The following is an 18,970-nucleotide window of genomic DNA, read 5'->3' on the forward strand; positions in this document are numbered from 1 at the left end:
GCTGCTCCAGGTCTGCACCGTGGGGAGGTGCCCCGTTCTAACCACTACCCGGCCCTGCCCAGTTAATCATTTCCTGACCTTCCTTCCTCCTAGCGTCCTGCTGCAGGATTGCCACATCAGCCTCCCTCCTCCCCCTGTTTGCCTCCTGGCCATGCTGCTCCTTCACCGGGTTTTACTAGAAGCCCCAACTTTCGGGCAATATTTGTAATAGCCCCTGACGTCCTGCAGGCCGTGACCCAGAGAGATCGCGGGTAATGCCTGCCCAAGCGGCCCCTTGAGACTCGCCCTATCACCTTTTTTGTAAAGACGTCAGAGTCGAGGATCCAATCTTCGCACGGATTAACCAATTAGACTCGGTTTCTCCGCGAGGTGAAAAAGGGGACGGTAATAATGGCTGATAAGGTGGTGTGAGGTTTAAATGAGGTATTGTGTTAAGTGCCTGGCTAAGAGACAGTCGTAGGTGTTTAACAAATAATAGATCTCGTCCTTTTTTATCAGCTGGTAACCTGGACCTAGCGCTAAGCAAACCCAGGTTGCCTACCTTACATAAACTTCCGCTGGTGGGTGAGGTATGAAAGTCCGGCCACGTGCTCAAGATGACGCACTTGGTGAGTAACAGTGACAGGATTTGAACCCAGGTTCTTGGGCGCCCCTGAGTCCCCAGCCACTCAAAACTCACGGTGGCGGGCCTAGGTCAAGTGTTCTGAACCTAGAACCGGGTCATGTATCGCACCTGCGCAGGGCGCAAAACTCTAAATCAGGACTGCCCTGAAACCTAGGCATCCCGCTGGGCTACCGGGGACCAGGTCCTTAACCTCTCTGAGCTTGTATTTTCATGTGCAAATGGAGGCTATAGTGCTGTCTGTCTGATTGGTCCTTAATTTTCTTCACTTTCCTGAGTGGCCAGATTTCTACCACAGTGCAGTAAGACCACCACACAACATGCAAAATCAGCCTTTTCTAACCGCGAGCACTTGCTCGCCCGCCGTAAATGCATGGACCAGCCCAGCGTGCCCAGGCTTGGCGCCCCACCCTTCCCGGGGTGGGGAGAGCCACGACCGCCCCGGGCGGCGGAGTTAGGAAAGTCACTTCCAAGCGCTGCCCGATTCTGGGCCACCCACCAGAGCGCGCCCGGTTCCCACCCGGCTCGAGCGGGAGTGGGCGGGGCCTGGACTGGGGGAGGGGCTGCCCAGGGGCGGGGCGGGGCTGGCCTGGGAAGACGGAAGCCCTCAGCTTGCGGGTGTCGGTAGAACCCGGATTCCGGAGTTTCACATTCTTTGGAGCGGGGTTTCTGAACACGGCGGGTGGGAAAACCCGGCGCCCGGAAGCCTTCGCTTTCTTTGACGCAGGGGCTCTGGACGCAGCAGCCGTCGGCCCAGCGCCCAGCCAGGAACGACCCCAGACGGAGCCTTCGGAGTTCCTCTGCCCCCACCGCAGGGTCTCAGAGCTTCGGTCCTCCTCGCCGCTCTCCTCGTGGCCATGGAGTGTCCGCACCTCAGCTCAAGCGTCTGCATCGTTCCGGACTCAGCCAAGTTCCCCAACGGCTCCCCGTCGTCCTGGTGCTGCAGCGGTGAGTGCGTCCCCGTGCGGCCCTGCCACGCACCCGAGGCCCCGGCTCCGCGGGGCCTGCCGTCTAGAGGCCGCGGGCGGCGGGCGCGCGGACTCGGGGAGGGGTGAGGGCAAGCCGGGCTCCGCAGCTGGGGAGGGTGCGCGGTGAGGCGGGTGCGGCGGGTAGAGCGGCAGCGGCGGCGACTCCTTTGTTTCCCGCGGCCCGACGGCGCGGCCGGCGGGGGAGAGGCCCGAGAGGGGCGGGAGCCCGCGGGGGCCCCGAGCGCGTGGGGGCAGCGGCGGGCGGGGACCCTGGCCCGCGGCTCGTGCCTCCGCCCCGCCCTGAGATGCCTGGGGGCTGTGCTTGCCAGTGTCGCCGGGTCGGGGGCTGTGGGGATGGTTGTTCGGCCCCTACAAGGTGGCCGCACGTGTGGCGGGGCCCAAGCTGCGTCCCCTCCTCGACCGGATGGGAAAGCGCCACTCTCGGGGCTCATCTTTGTCCGGTCTCCCGGGCGCGCTGAGGCCCTTCGCCGCGTGCCCGGCGGCGTTTCCTTTCGCTTCTCCTCAGGCTCGGGCCATTCGATCCACTCTGGGAGGGATCCCCGAGCCCGGAGAGGCTCTCGGAACTCTGGCGGCCGAGGTCGAGTCTTTCAGCAGCCAGGCAGGGTGAAGTTTGAAAACAGGCTGCAGGCTAAAAAAGCTTGGGAGGCTGAGCCAGCAGCTGCTTTGGAGGGGCGCTTGAGTTGCCTTTGAGATTTTGTGGGTTGTCTGAAATTGCGTTGGGATTCCCGAGTTCATGTGCTGCGGAACAGTTAGTGGGCTTATGTAATGCTTTTGCGTCGCCTAAGCATCTTAAGTCCTTATGCCGGGCCCCTCGGAAGCCCCAGTGCCCTCTTATTGTCTGCTCTAGCGACTTAGGATCGCACCGGCCACACTGCTTTGATTACTTCCTGGTAGGGCCCTGGTGCCGCTGCTAGTGTCTTTGTTTATTAGCTTCGAGATGATCAGTGGTAGTTTGGGGTGTAGTGTAGAATCTGAATTGTGCATTTCAAAAATCTTACATTCATTTGAAAAAACATATACAGGAAAACAACAACTGTACGACTTAGCTGTGTAACATTTCTTACTGTGGGCCGGAGCTGGGAAGATAGCTTAGAGAATATGCCTCAACACTTTTGACAGGTTACTTCGTAAATGGTGATTATGTTCTTGGTGGAAAACGTAGGTAATGTCACCAAGAAAAACGTACGAACTCTAGGCTAAAGACTAGAAGTGACTGCGGTTTCCTGGAGCTGTCAGAGGTTTGATGGTTTGCTTGCCTTTGTAAAGTCATATTATCCTTTTCAGCTTGAATCCTTTAAATATTAGCCGGTTAATAGGTTTTACAGTGCAGTGTTGCAATTCTTTTATTTATACCAAAAATTGTATAATTTTTTTCTTACCTACTAATGTGTCTTATATTTTCCATAGTGAATGTTAAGTATTGAACAAAAATAAGGTGTATCGAATTGCTTTACACATTGTTTGGTGGTGGATTAGCCATAATTGTGGCTCTAGTTGTGGTGCTCCAACTGTAACTTTAAAGTTTCTTTTTTTCCACGAGATCTGAAAAAAAAAAAAGACTAAACACTAGGAAAAGCGTTCCTCATGAGAAATGATGAAATTGCTCTTGCTCATCTGTAGTAAACACGGGGATACAAAGCAGACAGTTAACACACTACTGGCTCCTTCTAGGTAAAATCACATCAAATTTTAAAATGGCCTCGCTGGGCACATGCAGCTAAAAAAGGAAAAGAGCTGATGTAAGTGGTAGATATCCTGTTGTGAGTCAGCCTTGACTTTGTCAGTCAGGGAGTCCACGCAACTGTAGAAAAGAGACGGAAAATTAAGTATCTCTTGAGAAACTTTAGTTAAAAATGGAGCATAGCTAAGAGACTTGTGCTGATAACAAGAACAAATTAATATACCTAGCCCTAAGAGACCCGTGATCTGTGTCCAAGGGGAAGGATGGCATCTTTGCATCTTGCAGCAGGTTTGTCTCTGACATTGCTTTGTGAGGGTGGTTCTGGTCATGTGCTTGGATTTGTAGAACCGATAGATCTAGTTTTGCAATTTTTATGTGGGTTTTACCCCCTTCTGTCCATATTCAGTGAATTGACCCTGTTTCATGTGGGCCTCCCATTTTGGCATCCATTCACCAATAAAATCTAGTGTTACTGTATTGAGCTTGATGTTGTTCTTGCCTGTCTCTTGTTTCAGGGATTAAATGATTAGTAAATCTGTGAGTCCTTAACTAATTTATCATCTTGGAGAGTTATGTATTCTGTTATGTATTCTCCAACACTCTTGGATTTCTCTGCTTTCTTTAAGTAGGGACTCGAAAGGGTAGCGAATATGTTGAATAATGCTGTGACGAAGTATTGAGTCTGATGACGTTCTTATTAAGGAGGGGAAAATCCCTGCTTTGGCACTGGGATAATAGAAGTAATGCCCTTGCCTTGTTTTCTTTGGGAGCTTGCAGTTACACCACAGAGAAACAGCCTTAAGGCAGCCAAGGGGATTGCAAAAGACCAACATCCTAGGCTCTATTAGCCAGCAATACGTCTTTGGACAAGGAGTGTCCTTTGAGCAGCAGCTTCATTATGTCATCTGTAAAAAAAAAGGCGGGGTGGGGGGGTACTGCTACTTCATGGGTTGCTGTTAGGATGAACGAGGTAATTTTTGGAAAAATGTTGAGAAACTCCTTATTATTCAAGTAATAGGTGGTATTATAGGTCAGAACATTTTAAAATAAAAAGGACTCTGAATATTTAAATTTATAAAACCCCTTAGATAGGACCCAGGACAGACTGGCTTTATGCTGAATTATGCTTTACAAGGAGATATATTACTCAACAAGATGAGATGGTATAAGAAGTAATTATGCTTCAGAATTAACTTGAGCTTCTTATCTATGGAAGGCACTGTGTGTTAGGTTATATTATGTACTGTAGTGGTTCTCAAACTTTCTCTTCCCAGGAGCCCTTTACACTTATTGAGAACCCAAAGAGCCTTTGTATGACTTATATTTATTGATGTTTGCTGTTCTAGAAATTAAAACAAAAATTTTAAATATGTATTTATTAGATCATTTAAAAATAACAATAATCCATTACCTGTCGACATAAATAATAGTTTATAAAAATAACTATACTTTTCAAAACAAATTTAATGAGAATGGCATTTTACATTTTTGCAACTCTGTTGTCTGGCTTAATAGAAGACAGCTGGATATTCATATCTGCTTTTGTATTTAATCTCTTCACATATCCCACATCATATAGCCTCTGGAAAACTGCATGCTTGTGAGAGAATGAGGGTAAACAATGTAAGTAACATCTTAATATTATTCATGAAACTAGTTTGACCTCATATACCTCCCTGAAAGGGTTTTGGAAACTCTCAGGGTTCTAAGACCACACTTTGAGAACCCACTAGTATCCAACTATAGTAATTGTTAAGGACACCTGCTCTTCTCAAAATCACTTAAAAATATTAGAGAAATCCTTAAGGCTAGCAACATTTACGTCTTTGTGGAATCTTAGTGTTTTTGAAATATTTTAACTGGAACAGATCATGGGGTCTAGTCCCTTGCTCTCAAAAAAGTTACAGTCTAATCTAGTTGGGGAGAGACAGGAAGCTAACTGGTTAGAAGATAAATCCATGTTGTGGTTTAAGGTAAATGTTGAAAATAGCTATCTCCTAATAAGGTAAAAGCTGATTTATGCGTATCTTTGCTAAAGGCATTCTTGTTTTAAATGAAAAAGTTTAAAATAAAAACCAGGGCATTTCTCTTAAGCTTTTTCTTATGTGCCCATACCAGATACTATTTTCAGAAGCTGGAGGCTTGGGCATTTCTTATTTTTGTGGGTAAGAGAGTTGACCACGTGGCAAAAGACAGGGGAAAAAACCGGACTTGTTTAAAAAGATGCCCTAAACACAACTGTTTTAATAACTAAGGAAAGCCAAAGACCAAACGTTTGGACTTGAAGGGTTTGGATTAAATAACCAGTTAAATTTGAGATATTTTAATAGCATAGACATGAGAATTTTTCCCTGGTTAATTCTTCAAAGAGTTGAGAATGCCTCTTTAAGTTTCTAGTAAACACTTGCCCTCATATTACTACTATACCCAAGAAAAATAAGTATTGATCAGATAAATGTTCTGCAGTTTTGCGTGGACATTGGCAATAAACCCTTTCTTTGAAGGAACAATTAATAGGATGAGGTACTGATTATTGTTTGCTTATCAGTGGTACTACATTTGTAATTAGTGATAAAGGTGAGAGATCACCTTGATGGGGGATGGGTTATTTTGTATCATATTTCTCTTATAATGTGCATCTAAAGAAGACTCTTGTATGCCTTGTCAACTGAATTTTCTAGATAGAATCAGTCATTTGTTCCTCTTTAGGTCAGTGCATTTACTGCTTTTTAGTAACACTGTATGAAGTATTTATTAAGTGTCTAACACTTAGTAAGACACTTAGTTCCTTCATTCATTAAGCAAATACCACTTTCTTCCATTTAGATGGTGACTAGAATGGCCTTAAACTTTATGTCGAAAATAAATGTAAAGTAAGTGAGCCTCCCCAAAGAATGCTTTCACCAGCCTTCACTCCCAGTATTTTATTCTGTAAGGTAAACTTTGAGCAGATGACCACTTGCAGTGTTGTTACCACAATGAATTTGTATTCTTTTCACATTCTGTGTTTATAGGAGGGCAGGTGGACATTTTAGTAGTAAATGTTAATGGACCTGTTAACAATCAGTGGACAGGGATACTTTTTCACATAAATTCTGAAGATTAATATTTGAATTTCATATGCTTTTCAGAAGAATTTAAACCTTTTTGATAATATTTGTTAGCTTAAGTCAATTATAATTGCCCTTAGTTTTTCAGCCAGTATTCTGCCCCTTCCCCCAGAACCTTAAAGCAGCTTCACTGTATTTCCAAAGTCTCTACATAATTGGTAGTAGATGTGGAAGACCTGGAATCAGGATGTGCTCCATGTGTTTGAAGAAGCTGCAGTCTGGGGACTGCGCATGACATTTTGCTGTTGTGAAGAAGTTTTGACACATTGATCAGAAGTCATTTTCTAAATAGTATTCTTGGTAGTATACAAAGAATATCAATCTTGGGCTAAAAGCAGAAGAAAGGATGAAATTGAGGAGAATGTGAACTCTTCGTTTCAGTTTCCTGTTGTTCATTTATTCTCAAAATAATTACTTCTCATCATTCTTTGCTTTTACAGCATTAGCCTTAGGCTCTTTTAACATCCTACTTTGCCTCATCGAAATTTATGCAATCTCCTTCTTTACTGAAATGTAATAGATTAATTTTGGATCCTTCAAACTAGATTTAGAAATACTAACATTTTTACAATGTTTGTAGCTCAGTAAGCAGAACAGTGTAATTTAGTTTGTAGCTCAGTGAGTAATTTAAATTCCTGTTTTAAATTTAATTGAGTCCCTCTTCAATCAAGGAGTCATTACATGTACATTTCCCCCAACCTGCTTTTTTTCTTTTTCTTTTTGTGCTTTCTTCCCTACTTGAGCTATTTTATATATTTTTCCATTTTTGGAAAAAGGATTAGTCTCTCATTAAGCTGCATTTTCTGATCTCCCTGCCTAGCTACAGGTTTTGTGTTCAGCCTAGGTATCAGAATAGTCTTTGATAGGTAGTTTATCAAGTTTATCAAGGATTGAAATAGAAAATGTATATAGTTTAATGTATTTTAACATTTTGTGTTTATTCATAGTTCATTTAGACGCAAGAGCACCTGCCTTCTAGGTGTTCTAATAGAGCTTTCCCGGACAGATGGCTTAGAAGGAAGTACTTAGATTCTCAGCAGGCGCTAGTACTTTTTGGAGGGTATGTTTGTGATGAAGCTTACTTTGATTGACAGTTTAGAATGCTGAGAATTAACATTAACAACAGTAACAGCTTGTTCATCTTACCTAGAATTATTTTGTGCCAAGACCTCTCAAGATGCTCTGTGATTTGTAATAGTCTGTTTTGAGAATGTAGATTAGAGTAGGTATGTTTCAGACTGAAAGGAAATTTACCTAAAAATTGTTCATTGCAATTGTAACTGGAAATATTGTGGATTTGTTGAGTGATTTTTGGTTTAGAAGCTTGTAAATAGGGATCATCTTTTAACTGCTCTGAGTCTGCAGATGTTAGTATCTATAAAAATTCCAGATGTTTTCTCATCTATTAGTTTTCCTGGGTAGGAGGAGAACTGAGAACAACATAAAGTTAACTTCAAAGCAGTTTTCTAGCATTTAATCCTGCCTAATTTAATTAACTACCCATCCTTGTAGTTTTTCCTGTTTAATAGATTGTGCAACTGAGACAAAGATTCAGAGAGTTGCTTAAGATGCCTGGGCGTATTAGAGATACCCAAAGCTTAAATTCAAATACCCTGCAAACCACTTTTAGCTTACTTTTTAAAAAGCAGGGTCTTTATTTTGTCACTCAGTAACTTAATGGTTGATAATTTAAAGGATTTAAAGTATTTGGAAACATACTTGAAAAAATTCTTTTAAAGAATTTGAGTAGAAAATATGTTTCAAATTCTACATTTTGAAAATATTTTTAAATTATATATCTGTTTAGCCCTTCCTCCCCCAGTTTATTGTTTAAAGTGCAGGCAAGTTGGAACAACATTGGTAATACAATTGGAAGAAAACAACTATTTCTGAATGCCTTAACTTCATTACAGTTCAGATCTAATTTTTTGGTAGGTTGAAATTCACGTTACTTTAGTTCAGATATAATAACCTGGACTTTTCAACATTGCTATGAATAAAGAGCAATTAGCTTTTGGTTATTTTTTAAACTTGCTTCTGTTCTTGAAGTCACCCCTTCCCATTTTTTCATTTCATTTCTGGTGGAGATTTTTCTTGGAGGTGGTTTGTTGTTGTGTGGGTGAGGGAGAGAATTCTTAAGATACAGAATTTTGCTTTTGCTGCTAGTAGCTCAAAGGTTGTTGGAATCTTTGCTTTTAGGCAATGTACTTTGTTAATTCCACTTAGTTATATTCTAAAATTTTCCAATTGTATTTCTTGTTAAAGTTAATTACAGTCTTTAGACTGAAGATCTTAAACAGATTTCCTTCTCTTAAGATATGCTGAAAAGATACATGTGTGCTGTCTACAGATGTACAAAATGCAGATGAGCTTAGAAAGGTAATTTCAGACTTTGAAAGGTATGTTGACATTAAACGTGGACACTGAAAAATGAAGCTTTTAAGTTGTCTTAGCATTTGTGTTAGCTAACCGCTTCATGATTAATAAATGCTAGCTAATTAAATTTTATAAGACCCTTTTGAGGAGGGAATTGAGAGTTTATTTTTAATATGAACCAGCTTGTATCTTTGAAAAGGTATTGTAACTAACTGGATTTTAAAAATCCAATCTGAAGACTCTTATTGTTTTAGGATTGAATAGTTCTATCAGTGGGCTGTTTTCCATATTGAGAATATGTTCTGTCTTGATATTTTTTTCTTTGTTCTAGCTGATTTTAAGACAGCCTTGTTTATCCTTGACTCACGCCAAAGATTCTTAATTTTATACTGTTATACTATCTCATTTATCACTAGGAAGAACAGGCTGGTGGCTGATTGTTATATTCCTGCCCTTTTAATTTAACTGATATGATAATACACTTGTTTCAGTTTTAAATCATTGTCCTTACTGACCATGCTTAGGTTTTCTTTTTCAAATTATAGAGTATTGTCCATTCCTTTGTTCTGAACATTTGTTACATAACATTGTGATGGTATTAGTTTGATCAAAGTTTTTGAAGATCATGCTGAAATTTCTAGGAAGCAAGCCTTTACGATGGAATGTTTCCCTGACATAAACTGATAGATAGCATGTTAGAGAAATGTAATATATTTTTTAAAAAGAATCTTTATATAACTTAGAGTCTTTGAGGCCAACACTTATATTATTGATTGAGTGAGTTTTTATTATTTAGTGTCATTTAGTAAAATATCCTTCGGTGTAATTTAAATTAACTCTAGTTTCCACCAGAATTAATTTTGAATGTTAATAGTGAGACATGTCAACATTGGAGAAATTGCTCTGTGGTAACTGAGGACTCAAGCTTCACCTTATGTGTATGAAGTAGCGGCAAGAGCTCACATTCATGCCATGGGAATTTGCTTCTGGTTAATTGCATCAGTTTCATTTCAGTTATTTCAAGTCTTTTGTTTGGGTATAGTTTTTTTAGAACATTATTAAGTTCTTTTTCAGGCTTTTGTGGGTTTTTTTTTCCTTTGAATAATTAATAGAGATTTTTGGGAAAATGTGAGTGAGATTTTTAAATTGTGCCTATTGGTTGTAAAAAAAAGGTCCACCAACTCTTTGTTTTTTTGTTAAATAATTGGAACAATTAAACAATCGGAGTTTGTAGGCACCTATTTTCAGTACTACGGGGTATCTAATCATTCAAGCAGAGTATATATGCCCAGTTCATATTTTGTTCTTTCCATTTCTTCATAAATAGCTCCATTGATTTTTTTTTTTTAAAAGAGCTTCCCAGCACTCATGGTAAATACAAGTGTGGTAACCCTCCCCCACTATTTTGTGCTTTAGCGCTAACTTTTATTATAAAACCACAAACAATTAGGAAGAGAATTGTATAGTGCAGATATTAGACCTGCTATTCTCTGAGTAAAATCTTTCATAGGAGATCCCTAAACTTCTTAATTATTTTATTTATTTATGGGAGGGAGTGCTTTGTATATAAAAAAATACATATATATGTAAGAATCTTATGTTGTAGACACTTGTGTTGAAATAATAGTTGTGTGATGTTTATATCTATGACTTGATTAATTTTGAAGACCCCACTACTGTTTATTCATAATTTGTTTACCCAAGTTGTTTGCCAAAGCATGGAATTGCATCAGATCTTGCTATATTAAATAAATGGAAATATTAGATGTCAGAATTTTTCTTAAGTGATTCATAGCTTTTGTGTTCATTCTCCATATAATGAGCTTAATAAGGGGAATAATTTTGAACAACATGAACTCCTGGTAATTTTTCTGTAGTTATTTGTGCCTGGTCTTCTCTGATTTAGTTAGTTATCTGTTTCAGCTTTAGTAGTTTTAAGCTTTTTCCCCATTACCCTTTCCCCTCATTTGGAGGTTGGGGCACAGTTTCAGTGTTTAGCTGAGGGCTGGTAGAGTAGATCTAGCATAATAGCTTCATTAAGTTTCACCAAAGTAGGTCTGAACAAGTCTGAGTTTGTGATAGAATAATAATAAACTTGTTTAATGTATTTCAGTTTTTGAGAATATGTAGTTTCATATACATTGTTTCCATATGTTGTTTCATTTGATGTTGAAAACTGATTCAGAGATCCACTTCAAAACAGAGTAGAATGCTTGAGCCGTATGAACCAGAATTTGCCTCTATGTGGGAAGTCAGCAGGACCAGATGCCCTCTCTTTTTTGGCTCTGTGGGTATCTGGATCTGTTAACATATAGACGACAAATTTTGGCCAGGTTTGAAATTAATTCTGCAGCAGAGGACACGTACTGTTAGCTCTGCCAATTTGCCTTGCATTATACAGGGAATTCTTTAGGTGCCTGGCCCCAAATGATAACTGTATTTTTTTATTACAATTTTTATGCCATGTAATAGATTTTAGATTTTATTTTAAGGTTAAAAATGGTTTGGGCAATTTCATTAATTGCTAAGGCTCTTACAGCAGTTTACCTTTTAAAGATTAATTCATGTTTTAAAAATGTAGTACATATACAGTTAAGTCATAGTAGCAAAAGGGTAAAAATAGAACAGCAGTTTCCCTCTTCTCCACTCTGTCTTACTGTCTATAGACAACCACTTAAAGCTCTGTGAAGCTTTCTCTCTCATAATTTACCTGCACACTTCTAAGTAACACACTATTGTTTCTTATTTATCAATTTTAGGCAGTATCTCTTGGCATCTTTCTGTGGTAAGTGAGGATATTAGTGTTTGCATCACCCTCCCCTCTACCTCTCTCTCCATTTCTCAATGTATTAGGTTACAAGTTTTGGTAAATATGGTGATTACTTCTCTTTTTTGTCCAGCATTTTCTTTCTTCCTGAGTTAATAATTGCCTTTTCTAAACAAAAAATATATTGTTTACCTTCTACGCATTTCTCCCAAATGTACTTATAAGTCTGTCAACTATGTATGAATATCATTGTCCAAGCACTTAAACAGATAATCTCTTTAGGACCTCTTTTTTCTGAAGACCTCCCGCTAAAGCCCTCTTGCTCCCATTTGAACTAATCGTTCTCTAGGCTTGCTGGGCAGTTTCATCTTACGATTCTCTTGCTAGTCTCTTGTATTAGATCTCTCATTTTCTGGACACTGTTTTGCTGGGCTACATCATCTTGCTCCCTTATCGCAAGAGGCACATTTTTAACCCCATGCAAGTCTGATACTTTTATTCTACCATCATATCTCCTTGCATGGCTGACTAAAATATTAGAAAAGATTTTTCTCTCAGAATTATGGAAGCATTGTGTCTTTGTTTTTGGCTTCCAGTGTTGCTGTCAAGTTGATGCTTTCTGGTTACTATTCCTTCATATATATTCATATATTTTATTCCTTTTCCTGGAAGCTTTTAGGATAGTCTTCTTATCCTTGGTGTTCTGAAATTTAAAAATGATGTGTCTTGGCATAGGTAGTTTCTCTTTTAATGTGATGGGCCCTTTCAATCTGTATGTTTGATAGCATGTTGATCCTTCCACTCTTCTCCTAATTTGTACTTTTTTCTCTTTGGAACTGTTATTAAAATCATGTTTTTAATTTTCAAGCACTTTTTCTCATTTTTCTGACAATTGCTTTTTCATACATCCTGTTGCTGTTGCTTTACAATATCTTATCTTATTACTTCAGGGTTTTAGAGTTTGTTTTGAAGTTTTTCTGTGCTTCCTGCATTGTTTCTATATCCTCTTTTTCTTTTTAAAGTGATTTTCTTCAAGAATCTGTTTTATCTTTATCTTTTCATGTAAGAATGAAGCCCCAAAAACCTCTGTAAATGGGTGGGGCTTGTCTACAATGGGCCACCTTTTTTTTTTTTTAATTTTAGCATTATTTATTTATTTTTATTGAAGTATAGTTGATATACAATATCAGTTTCAGTTGTACAAGTGATTCAACAATTCTGTACATTACAAAATGTACACCGTAAGTAGTTACCATCTGTCACCATACAAAGTTACTATAATATTGATTGTATTACAGTACAGCAGGCCACTTTCTGCACTGTAGATGACACTCAAGATCCCTGTAGGGAGAATTTTTTTTAGCGTCATTCAGTTTCTCATCTCTAGGGGCTGTCTGCCCAGCCACTGATGTTCTGACATCATTGTGCAGGGAATTCCATGATTCACATTGTTCTGTCCAGTCCTTGATTTCGGTTCTGTCCTTACCCTTGCTGTCTGCTGTGCCCAGTCTCCTTGAACCCAGAGACACCTCCTGTGTGCATTCTTCTCTGCTGACACTTCGATTGCAGCTTCCCTTGCACTACTAGGATTGTTACTGCTCCTCCTAATTTCTTCCTGACTTCCAAAACCATATTGAAATCTTTTGTCTGCTTTGATTGCCTCACATGTTTAACCTTGTGTGTTAATGTCTGTCTAATTCCTTTGTTGCCATTTTAGTGGGATGTAAGGACAGAGAGGAGATAAGATTGAAGTTGGTCTGCCATGTTTAATTTTTAATCCAGTTTTTTGGGGCAAAATGCTTTGTCCTATCAGAGATGAATCTTATTGGTTATCACTCAGTGTCTAAATCACCAAAACTGAAATTTTGCATTAATCTAGTTGAGTAAAATGTCAAACTCAGATTTATCTTCTCTGATGAGCAGAGCAAAATATTGTTGCAATTATCAGTCACCAAAGAAAGTAGGTAAGCCAGAGGATTTGACTCTGCTTGGGAAACCATGATTTTGGATGTATAAAAGACGCAGTTGTAAGATCATTTGGATTAGTGCAATTAATATGCTGTAATAGTTTTACTGGATTAGATCATAATCCTTCAGTAAGGGAGGTTAACGCCCAGTGTATGCAATACTTTCACTCTGTATGTTGGTAATTTAACATTTGCCCTTGTGTTTTAGTAAAATAACAAACAAACCAAATAAACAAGTATGCTCTTAATTGGAAGTAAAGAAGGAAATTGTTTTAACCTCAAAAAACCTTTTTATCTTGATATAATTTCAAAGTTAAAGAAATTTTTTTTACTAAGAATACTACAAAGAACCCCCCTGCACTCTTTACCTTGATTCACCAATCATTACATTTTGCCCCTTTTGTGTTACCATTCATGTGTGCACCCTGTTTATATATCTCACTGCCTTGAGTAATTTGCAGATATCATGCTCCTTCATCCATAAATACTTTAGTTTTTTTTTTCAAGAATAAGAACTTTTCAATAAGCACAGGGTATTGGTCAAAATCAAGACATTTAATACTGATAAAATAGTATCTAATGCATATTCCATATTCAGGTTTCTTCATTTGTCCCAGTAGTGTCCTTTTTAGCTGTTTTCCTTTTCTGTCCCGACACAGGGCTCCCCTGATGTAATCCCGGATCATGGATCATGCATTTCACTTAGTTCTCTTAACTCTTTAGTCTCTTTTCCTCTGCAGCTGTGCCTCAGCCTTTCTGTCTTTCACATGTTGGCATTTTTGAAGAATGCAGGCCAATTATTTCATAGAATGTACCTCAACTGAATTTTTCTGATGTTCCCTCATGGTTAAAGTTATTCCTTTTTTTTTTTTGCTGGGACTACCACAGAGGTAATGTTGTGCCTTCTCAGGGCATTCTATCAAGAGGCATGTGATACTTGTTTGGCTCATTTTTAGTGATGTTAACTTTGATTACTTTATTAAGGTAATATTTGCAAGGTTATTCTGCTGTGAAGTTAATATTTTTCCCTTTGTTAACAGTAAGTTATTTGTGGGAGGTGCTTTGAGATCTTATATGTATATCCTGTTCCTCACCAAGCTTTCACCCAATACTTTAGCATTCATTGATGATTTTTGACGGAATCTGTTATTACTAGAATGATTGCAAGATGTTGATTCCCTCATATTTCTTCTAAATATGTTAATTGGTATTCCATTAAGAGCTTTCCTTTCTCCCCCAGTTGTTTGTTCATTTTATTAGTATGGACTGCATATTTCTAAATTATGTGATACTCTGTTATTATTTATTTTGAAGCTCAAATTTTCTTAGATATGGCTAGTGGGAGTCCTCTTAAGCCATAATTATGACATGTCCCTATTGTTCTTAGAGCCCTTTCTTTCTGGCATAGCAAGATGCTACAGGCTCAATTTCATCCTTGGTGATTTTATTTTACTTTTTTGAGGATATAAAACATTACCATGGTTCCAAGTTAAACCTGTACAAGAAGTGTTATTATCCTATCCTTCCATGCATTCCCACCCACTCCTTGTAGACAACCAATTATTTTAATTTATCTTTCCTGTGTTTTTGTTACCAAAAAAGAAAAAGATACAGGAGCATTTTTTAATTTTCTCTCATAAAAGGTAGCAGACTAAATATACTCTTTTGAACTTTGCTTCTTTCATTTAACAGTATATCCTGCATGTTCCAAGTTTGTGGAAATTTTCCTTATCATTATTTTTACAACTTCATAAGACCCTATTTGCAGATGTGTCACAGTGAATTCAACCATTCTGTGTTTGGGCATTTAGGTCATTTCCAGTATTTTACAGCTACAAAAATGCTGCAATTAATAGCCTTATACAAATGTATTTTTGTATGATTGGGTATCTTCAAGGAAGATATAAAAAATTTTGTTTGTGTGAGTAGTAATGCATAAGTGATTTTATAATAATATTTAAGGCTAATTTAATGCTTGCGCCTATCTTCCTATCTACTGTGGTCTTACAAACGTATTCAAGGCTGTTGAAGTGAAATCCTTTGTTGTAATTATTTTTCTGTCTAAGACATCTTGAAATCAGAGAGCTGGAAGTGTCCTTGGAAAGATTTTTGGTTAGTAGTACCTAACATATGCCTTGGGTCCAGTTCATTTTAAGTGGTTCATTGTTCCTTGTACATACTAGTCAATGCTGTTTTACCACCTAAGTACTCAGAGCCAGCTGTTTCTTACTTTTAACTTAATTCATGCTAGGTTCCTTTATGTAATACTGTTGACTAGCTGCTCCTTGCACTTATAATGGCAGCAGGACAAGACAGTTATACATAGGAGGGAAATAAGGATTTGAGCATCCATTTTCTCTGCTAGGTCTCAGAGCATCATTGAGTATTATAAATTGCAGTTCCTCAGAGGAAGGCCATCCTGGAATTCCCAGATAATGCTTCTGGCCTTCTCAGGTGGTTGATGATATCCAGTCTTTTGTTGCAGCAAGTGGGCATTGGAGTAGACGGGAATCCTCCTTCTACATTGCTAGATAACTATGTAAAAAATTGGCTAGCATGGCTTCCCTTCAGAGGGGCCATGAATGGATTATATATGTGTACTGATAATGATTTCCTCAATTATTATTAGATACTTTTCAGAATTTTTTCCTTAGTTTACACTCTTTAAAAGGAATTGCGACTGACAAAGGGTGGGTGGAGCCTCCAAGCAGGTCACTTATAGCCCCAAGAAGCCTCTTGAGTTTATGTGCATGTGCCATACAGATGTTACCATTTTCCGTGCGTGTCCTGATATGGAAAAGGTTGGGAAAGTAGCCTGGAACACAGTCTCAAAATTAGCCCCTTAAAGAGAAGTAGGTAATAAGGTGGATAGAGAAGAATTGAGTTATGTTGCAGAATAGAACTTCTGGTCCATAAACAAGCTGATCACCATATCTGAAATCTGATGTGACATGAAATCATTCATTTCCTTGCTAAGACAAAAGTTGGAGATTAAAAACTATTTTAAAATGACTTGGCCTGTAATCCATTGAATTGGATACTTGAATACTAAAGGTATACTTTGATTGATTAGATTGGTGAATCACAATTCTGTTCTGAATATCTCTTAGTTTGGCATGTTTCTTTACGGTTTTGACACAAGTTTTTTCTGTACTGAAGTGTTTTGTTGGAGTAACATCTTATTAAGTTGTCTAAACCTCCTTGCACATCTCTCAGAATGTGCTTCTAAAATGCGTATGCTTCCCAAAGTATTTATTTAACATTAGATATATAAAGTTTAATGATTCTAATGTTAAGGTGGTTATAGTAATTATATTGGTTTTTAAATAAGCTCATTAAAATTGAGTATTTTATCTCATTCATTTGATATTTTAACTTGAGGTCATTTACAGGAGGAGTTTCTAAGGGATTTTTCTGACTTTAATGTGACTTATGTATTTAGAATTTTTCTCTGAAAAGGAATTGTCAGTTGCAATTCCTTTTAATGAGTGTACACTAAGGAAAAAAATTCTGAAAATTAATAGTCATGGTATTTGTGGACATATGTTAACCATTGTGTGTAGCAGCCACCAGAGTTAACCCCTGACAGCCATTTTATTCTTTTAAATATATTTTTAAGGGAAAGGAACTGACAGTCACTGGGTGCTTTCTAATTGTTAGGCCCTTTGCTGTGCACTTTGTATTGTTTGTCTCATGAAATGGGAGGTAGAGGTGGTATTTGTCCTATTTTACAGATGCGGAAGCAGGCTCTGGAAACAACTCCTTGAGGTTATTAGAATAAAAGATGGTAAAGTTAGAGGGTGGATTAGATGTATGACTTTCGGTTCTGAAACCCATGTTTGCTTCATTATATCATGTGACCTCTAACATGTTTATTTTGAGTTTACGGAGTAACAGTTACCATCCTATGATGGTAACCCAGTTAGTTTGGTACACTTTTGCATTAAAAAAGGAAGGAATTCTTTTGGCAGGGTTAGGGGTCAAAAGCAGGTGATCAAGACCTCTACCTAATTCAACAAAAATGATGTGGAACTGAGTTCTGGTCACTGTGCCCCTCTCCTACCTCCTCCTTTTTGGCTGGCTGTACAGCACTTGGCTGAAAACTTAGTGAGTACTTCCTCAGAAATCTTGGGGTTCCAGTTAGGATATGGGCTCTTGATCCCAGCTACAAGGGCCTGGGACCAGACATGACTGGGTGTGATGGGGATCAAGTCAGAGTGGTTGAGGAATATGTCAGAAATCTTGAGTAAAGATAGAATTTGGAAACACAGATGGAGTAGGCTGTTCTCACCTCATAATTATTCAGTCAGTTTTTCAGTCCAACCTTCAGTAAAATTTGAGGTTTCCCAGAATGTTTAGTAAAGAACATAATCTAGAAAGGTCTATAAGACTTTGTAGCTTTTAGTGAAAAGAAAAGGAATTCCTGCTCGTGACAGTGACACTTTCTTAAGGATCTTAATCCACAGTTTGGGGTGCTATGTATGGGAATTGTGTTTTTGAGATTTTGAAAGTTGTTTTTACAATATAGGGTAACATTAAGAATGATGTTTGTACTCAAGAAAGAATTAGATTGTTTTACAGTAGTGACAGCACATCTGGATTTGAGTTATTTAAATATTAACTGAATTCAGAAAAAGCCAGTCCACAGGGTGATGATGGTAGCTTGGTTGATGATAGACTGCACGTCTTTCCTTTCTTACCACATCTGTTGCAGTGGGGGTAGTCTGTCTTTGGATAGTTTTGTTTTCTGTGGGGTAGAACCTCATGAAGGTTCCTGTCCTCATTTCTAGCCAATGACAGTTTCAGTCACTCCAGTGAGTTGTTTGGAAGGGATGAGTGATGGACGCCGTATCATCGATAACTCTCTCCTCTCCTTCTGCAGGTGGTGTTCTGGTTGTCTGTTGTAGCATAACAAACTATCCTACACCTTAGTGGCTTCAAACAACCATTTTATTTTGCTTATGATTTTGTGGGTTGGGAATTCAGGAAGAACTTGGCTTGTGTTGTATGGAGGACCTGGGTGGGGTTGGAGCATTCTCTTCCAAGATGGCTTCTTCAGCCGCATGTCTGGTGCCTCTGTGCTCCCTGGTCTCTATTGCTGTTTCTCTCTTCTAATCTCTGTGTCTTTCCCTAGCTGACCCACTCCCAACCTCCATGTTGTCTTTTTTTCCAAGGTCTCTCCATGTGTTACGCTGCTCATAGTATGTTGGTCTCAGGGTAGTCAGACTTCTTACATGGTTGCTGGCTTTCTCAGAAGCATGTATTCCAGTAATAGCAAGAGGAAGCTGTCAGTTTCCTAAGGTCTAGTCCTGCAAATTGACACAGTGTCACTTGGTCAGGGCAGTTATAGAGCCTGCCCAGATTCAAGGAATAAGGACATAGATCTGCCTCTCAATAGGGGGAGTGTCAAAGAATTTGAGGCATCTTTAATCTGTCACAGGGACTTTAAACAGAAAGG

General features: G+C 39.0%; 1 protein-coding gene across 2 annotated transcripts in view; it reads left to right on the plus strand.

Moving 5' to 3' along the window:
* The first annotated feature begins 1,224 nt into the window (after window positions 1-1,224).
* The window catches only part of USP3 (ubiquitin specific peptidase 3), a 93,798-nt gene continuing 76,052 nt past the window's right edge, over window positions 1,225-18,970 (plus strand). The window contains exon 1 of one of the 2 annotated variants that reach the window (XM_037004183.2): window positions 1,225-1,570. In XM_037004183.2, coding sequence (XP_036860078.2) covers window positions 1,480-1,570 — 91 coding nt within the window. In that variant the 5' untranslated portion in view covers window positions 1,225-1,479. The remainder of the gene's footprint in view (window positions 1,571-18,970) is intronic. The other variant, XM_037004184.2, reaches the window with a different exon arrangement.

The sequence above is a fragment of the Manis javanica genome, chromosome 8, assembly GCF_040802235.1.
Source record: "Manis javanica isolate MJ-LG chromosome 8, MJ_LKY, whole genome shotgun sequence".
Taxonomy (NCBI): domain Eukaryota; kingdom Metazoa; phylum Chordata; class Mammalia; order Pholidota; family Manidae; genus Manis; species Manis javanica.